The sequence below is a fragment of the Carcharhinus amblyrhynchos genome, chromosome 8, assembly GCF_965287045.1.
Source record: "Carcharhinus amblyrhynchos chromosome 8, sCarAmb.v2.hapA, whole genome shotgun sequence".
Classification (NCBI taxonomy): domain Eukaryota; kingdom Metazoa; phylum Chordata; class Chondrichthyes; order Carcharhiniformes; family Carcharhinidae; genus Carcharhinus; species Carcharhinus amblyrhynchos.
In genome coordinates, this window is record NC_137331.1 from 41,072,514 (window position 1) to 41,078,513 (window position 6,000).

The window sequence follows — 6,000 nt, forward strand, 5'->3', positions numbered from 1 at the left end:
TACACAAAATTATGCAGACAGCTTTTTCCAACGTCAGTAGCATGCACTATTTCCTCAGCAGCTAAATACATTTTGTGATCTCCTGCCTGTAATCACCAAGCCCTGCTACGTTGAGGCTATCATTGTGTCGTCAAGAGATTTCAAGCTTCGTCAGGAAAGAAAGGGATTTGTTGAGAAAAGAGAAACTCAGGTAGAAGAGGTTTATGCATTGCAAAGTCTATCCTGGGGCACAGACCAGTTTTACATGCTTACAACGTGGTCCCCAAAAATAAAATGCCTGAGACAGGACTGTCTCTGTTTCCATTGGTCCTTCAAGTCAGGTGACTCACTTCTGCTGTACTGTCTAAAGAGAAAGACACAACATCCCTCCTCCTTTAACATTTGTATGCCATCTTCAAAATCGATTTACTCAACCAACATTTTAAATTAACATTATACACACAAGCCAGACACATGAACAATGGTTACACTGATTTACAATAGAGAGATCTTGAGGTTTGCATTTAACATAACACTTCTAGAAAGCTTTAACTATGCAACATTCCTAATATAGTCTTGCATGGGATTCTTCCATACAGGCTTGTTGCTTTGAGTTTTGTCCTAGACTGCGCTGACCGTGGATTACATACTTTATGCTGCGGATGGTGTCACTCGCCAATCCTTTGCTTTTTTAAAAACTGTCAAGTAACTCACTCTACAATGTATGGAGATACCATTATCATAGTACAATATAGTCTTACGTCTTGACAGCTCTTGCATAATCTTGGTTTGTCACCCATGAAGGAAATGGTCAGGTACTCTGCTTCTGGTATTTAGGTTGTGTAAAGTTTCTTCTCTTCCCAGCATTTCTATTTGGCATGTTTTCCATCAACCATGTCATCATATTCGTCTTGTGCTTTTGAGAGTGTGATCATTTCAGCAATCTTGCTCTGGCATGTAGTCTAAGTTTCCTTCTCTGCCCGAACTGTTGCTTTGTCTAGTTTTCTCTACCACATCTCCTTCAACTGAGTGCATTAATTTATCTCTTCCTTTTGTCTTCTGGATCAACCAATCTTCCAGTTAGACCTGATTTTTTCTTTATTCCAAAGCATGTACTTTGGCGATCCATTCAGTTTATCCACTTCTGAGTTTCTTCCAAGGTGATTTCATCACTTGTTTCCATCAACATTTGGTAACGATCTCTTCCTTCTCATGCAAAGCTTCAGGTTGTGTCCTATCTTTTTGTATTATAATGAGAAGTTCCTTGAAAGTTGTAGCAAGGAACTTATCATTATAATACGAAAAGATAGGACACAACCTGAGTTTTGCTTTCAGCTCTTCACTTAGTCAGTCGGTTACAGTCTTTCTTGGGGTCTTTCAGTGCCCTTCTTTTGGGGAGTTTTGCTACCTACTCTGATTTTGGCATTGCCTCTGAGAGGTTTTTGCCTCCTGAGCTCCAGCGTTGCCTCTTTCATGAGATCTTAACTATCTCTTTTGAGGTCTTGCATTGTTTATTGGCTCCCTTCTACCTGGGCTCTTCTTTGATGTTCCTGTCCCTTGTCCTTATGATTGTTGCATTAAATGTTGTAGAACTTTAAATGCATTACTACTTTAAGACTGTCAAAGTTTTTTTTAAAACTGCCATCAGCTACAGTTTGTGCTTTTCCCGCATTTTTGGAGCTTTGGCGGGAAAGTAAGCTCCTTTTTGGACCATGTTTAAAACTCTTCCCCCCCCCTCCCCAGAAGAATATTTTTCCGGTGATTTCTGCAGTTTTTATTTGTTTTGGCTGACGGGAGAGCCTTCTATTGCCTTGTTGCAACATTAACCTTTTTGTCAATTTCAACCACTGGCTCCAGTCGGTACTATTGGTTAAAGACTTTTTCAACAAATTTACTTTCAAACAGCTGAAAGTCTTCTCCTTTTCCAAACCTCATTGCCGGCAGTCCCCTTATGCAAGAACCACTAACAGAGGACACCCCCCCCTCCACAGACTTTGCACGGATCAGGAGCCAGAACTTCAGCCTCTCCATTTTCCTGCACTTCTGGGAGAGGGCCTGCAGCTCCTTGGGGATTCTTTTCCCCCTTATTATTGCTGAACTTGTTTAACTGAAGGAAACCTCCACCCTCCCTTTCCAGATTATTTTAAAACCTGAAACAGCTTCTAGCTGGGTATATCTTCCATTTAACTTCAAAAACTCTTGTCCTCTTTTCCTCATCTTCACTTGTTCCTAAAGCCAATCTCTTTTCTTTTTTTTACATCTTTCCAAACCTCTTTGCCACACCGGGTTTCATCTGCTCCTCAAAGTTTGACACTAGTTCAACTCTCACTGAGTCTACTCACCCAAGAGTTAGCCCTCTTTCCAACTTCAATTAAATCAGGTACTCACAGGTAGGCAGCACCATTCAACTGATCCGCCTTGTTACGATGAGACAACCACCACATACACAACAAATATCCCTCCCCACTAATTCCAATATACTTATAACAAGTAAATAATAATCACTTAATAGTATAGACTTGAGTATTGTTGGAAAAAAAGGACATGCTTTTAAAGCTTTTGGTCCTACACGCATCAGGACAGACACAAGAATGCCAAATTTTAAAGTGAGCAACAAGAAAACATGAAAGCAGAAACATCATCCTTAACTCAGATTGCACAATGCATTATCAATGCATTTAAACTGTACAATGCTGTATCATCGAATGGAGATCAGGAAGGAGAACCCTGGCTGATTCTTCTTTTTAAAAGAAAAATCCCTCCATCTAAACACACTGTAATCCAAGATATCTGCACAAGATAAGAGTGCTGATTGGTGGGCATGTTGATTCTGATTTGTCAATGCATTGCAATTGAGAAAGATCCAGGGAATTATTGTATCCCATGTATTTAAATTCAAAAACAGCACAATGTTCATTTTGCCTGCAGAGGTCTGGTCTTTGCATATGGTAAGAAGTCTCACAACACCAGGTTAAAGTTCAACAGCTTTATTTGGTAGGAAACATCACTACCAAATATACCTGTTGGACTTTAACCTGGTGTTGTGAGACTTCTTACTGCATTTACCCCAGTCCAACAGTGGCATCTCCACATCATGACTTTGCTTTTGGAACACAGGTAGCCTGAGGAAAGCACAATACAAGTCCAACTGATAATCTTAAATTGGTTATGAACACAATTCTGAGCAGAGTCCCACAGAACAGGTGGTGGGGGAGGCAGAGGAGGAGGTGGTTGGGGAAAGAAAGGGGGCTGAAGGTTGTGCTAGTAAATTTGCTGACGACACCAAGATTGGTGGAGTAGTGGATGAGGTGGAGGGCTCTCGCAGGCTGCAAAGAGACATTGATAGGATGCACAGCTGGGCAGAAAAGTGAGATGGAGTTGAACCCTGATAAGTGTGAGGTGATTCATTTTGGTAGGACAAACTTGAATGCAGATTACAGGGTCAACGACAGGGTTCTGAAGAATGTGGAGGAACAGAGAGATCTTGGGGTTCATATCCACAGATCTCTGAAGGTTGCCACTCAAGTGGATAGAGCCGTGCAGAAGGTCTACAGTGTGTTAGTGTTTATTAACAGGGGGTTTGTGTTTAAGAGGTGTGGGGTTACGCTGCAACTATACCAGACATTGGTGAGACATTTGGAATATTGTGTTCAGTTCTGGTCACCTCACTATAAGAAAGATGTGGAAGCATTGGAGAGCGTGCAGAGGAGATTTACCAGGGTGCTGCCTGGTTTGGAGGGTAGGTCTTACGAGGAAAGGTTGAGGAAGCTGGGGCTTTTCTCTTCGGAGCAGAGGAGGATGAGAGGCAACTTAGTACAGGTTTATAAGATGATGAGGGGGATTGATAGAGTGGACATGCAGAGACTATTTCCTCCGGTGGATGTAACTGTTACTAGGGAGCATAACTATAAAGTTCAGGGTGGGAGACATGGGGGAAATGTCCAAGGTAGATCCTTCACTCAGAGTGACTGGTGTGTGGAATAGACTGCCTGCTGCGATAGTAGAGTCGGACACTTTAGGAACTTTCAAGCTGTTATTGGATAGGCACATGCAGCACACCAGAATTACAGGAAGTGGGATAGCTTGATCTTGGGATTGGACATAGCTTGGCACAACATTGAGGGCCTGTACTGTGCTGTAATGTTCTATGAATGTTGGTGGGAATCCCAGTGACATGACTAGGGGAAGATGGAGGTGCACCTTCTTCCTTCAGGAAAAAGATACAAAAGTCTGAGGGTACGTACCAACCGACTCAAGAACAGCTTCGTCTTTACTGCTGTCAGACTTTTGAATGGACTTACCTTGCATTAAGTTGATCTTTCTCTACAGCCTAGCTATGACTGTAACACTACATTCTACACGCTCTCATTTCCTTCTCTATGAATGGTATGCTTTATCTGTATAGCTTAGTCTGTTATTGACAATAACAAATCAAATCAAAAAGCACTGTTGTCTCACAGCCAGCATCTCAGAGCACCAGGGACCTGGGTAAATGGGCTTGATTTTGCCAGGTTTAGGATTTCTATCAACTTCAGGACAAAAAAAAAGCTAATTTTGGAAATGCCTATTGTACTTCATGTTCAAATTTTTCATTCAGGCCTTCAGTCTAAAGACAAATCAACGTAGCAGCATAATGGTTAGCACTGTTGCATCACAGAGCCAGGGACCCAGGTTTGATTCCCGACTCGGGTCATTGTGCAGTCTCCACACATTCTCCCTGTGTCTGTGTGGGTTTCATTTGGGTCCTCTGGTTTGCTCCCACAGTCCGAAAGATGTACTGGGTAGGGACACCGGCTATGCTAAATTCTCCCTCAGTGTGCCCAAACAGGCGGTGTAGGAGGCTGGGGGGGGGGGGGGGGTAGGAGGCTGGAGGGGGGGGGGGGAGGAGGCGGCTGGGGGGGGGGCAGAAGGAGGCTGGGGGGGTGGAGAAGGAGGCTGGGGGAGGGGGGGGAAGCTAGGTGTCGGAGGTGCCGGTCTTTACCCATCCGCTGCCGACGGGCTGGGCTTCCGCTGCCAGATCCGGCCCCGCTCCCGGGCCCCCAAGTCGCTGCTCTGCATCAGACCAGCCTCGACCCGGCCGGCGGAAGATCCACACTCCTTCCCCGGAGCGCCCCAGCCGGCAAATGCGCACCACCACAGCTGCAAAACCCCAATGGAGGGAGAAAAATAACGGTCATCCCATCCCGTCCAAACATCCGGTCTGGACAGGACGTGGCATCATTACACCCGCACTGCGCATGTACGCTGCCCGCAACGCCTCCTGGGAATGGTAGTTTTCTGTGAGTTTCTTTTGGGTCAGCTGGAGTGAAGGCTTTAAAGTTTATTTATTAGTCACAAGTATGCTTACGTTAACACTGCAATGAAGTTACTATGAAACCCCCTCAGTCGCCACACTCCTACACCTGTTCGGGTACAGTGAGGGAGCATATAGCAATCCACCTAACCAGCACGTCTTTCAGACTGTGGGAGGAAACCCATGCAGATACGGGGAGAACGTGCAGACCCCACACTGACAGTGACCCAAACTGGGAATTGAACCCAGGTCCCTGGAGCTATGAGGCAGCAATGCTAACCTCTGTGCCACCACATTCTTAGTTGGATTGAAGTTTTTACATTGAAATATTAGTATTATTGTATAACTATATTATGAAGATAGTTAAAGAGAAATTGCATTAATTTTGTACTTTTTGTATTTTGCCAAAGTCAGTTATATACTTATGTAGGAAACATGGCTGATCCCACAACCAGTCTTTTGAATTTAATTGATTTATTGTCACATGTATTGGGATACAGCAAAAGGTATTGATTCTTGAGAGCTATACAGACAAAACATAATGTTCATAGAATACTTAAGGGAAAAGGAAAAGAAAGGGTGCAGAATGTAGTGTTGCAGATTCCGGTTGGGTGAAGAGAAAAATCGGCTTAGTGTGCAATAGAACACATTCAAAAGTCTGATGGCAACCAAGCAGAAGCCATGGTTGAGTCGGTTGGTACGTGTTTTCAGACTTCTCTATCTGTAAT

At 43.8% G+C, this 6,000-nt stretch overlaps 1 protein-coding gene across 1 annotated transcript in view; it reads right to left on the reverse strand.

The window, feature by feature from the left end:
- The window catches only part of tbc1d31 (TBC1 domain family, member 31), a 36,568-nt gene extending 31,399 nt beyond the window's left edge, over nt 1-5,169 (reverse strand). Inside the window, exon 1 of the mRNA XM_080193931.1 lies at nt 4,961-5,169. Within this exon, the coding sequence (XP_080050057.1) occupies nt 4,961-5,037 (77 nt within the window). The 5' untranslated portion in view covers nt 5,038-5,169. The remainder of the gene's footprint in view (nt 1-4,960) is intronic.
- Between the last annotated feature and the right edge of the window lie 831 nt (nt 5,170-6,000).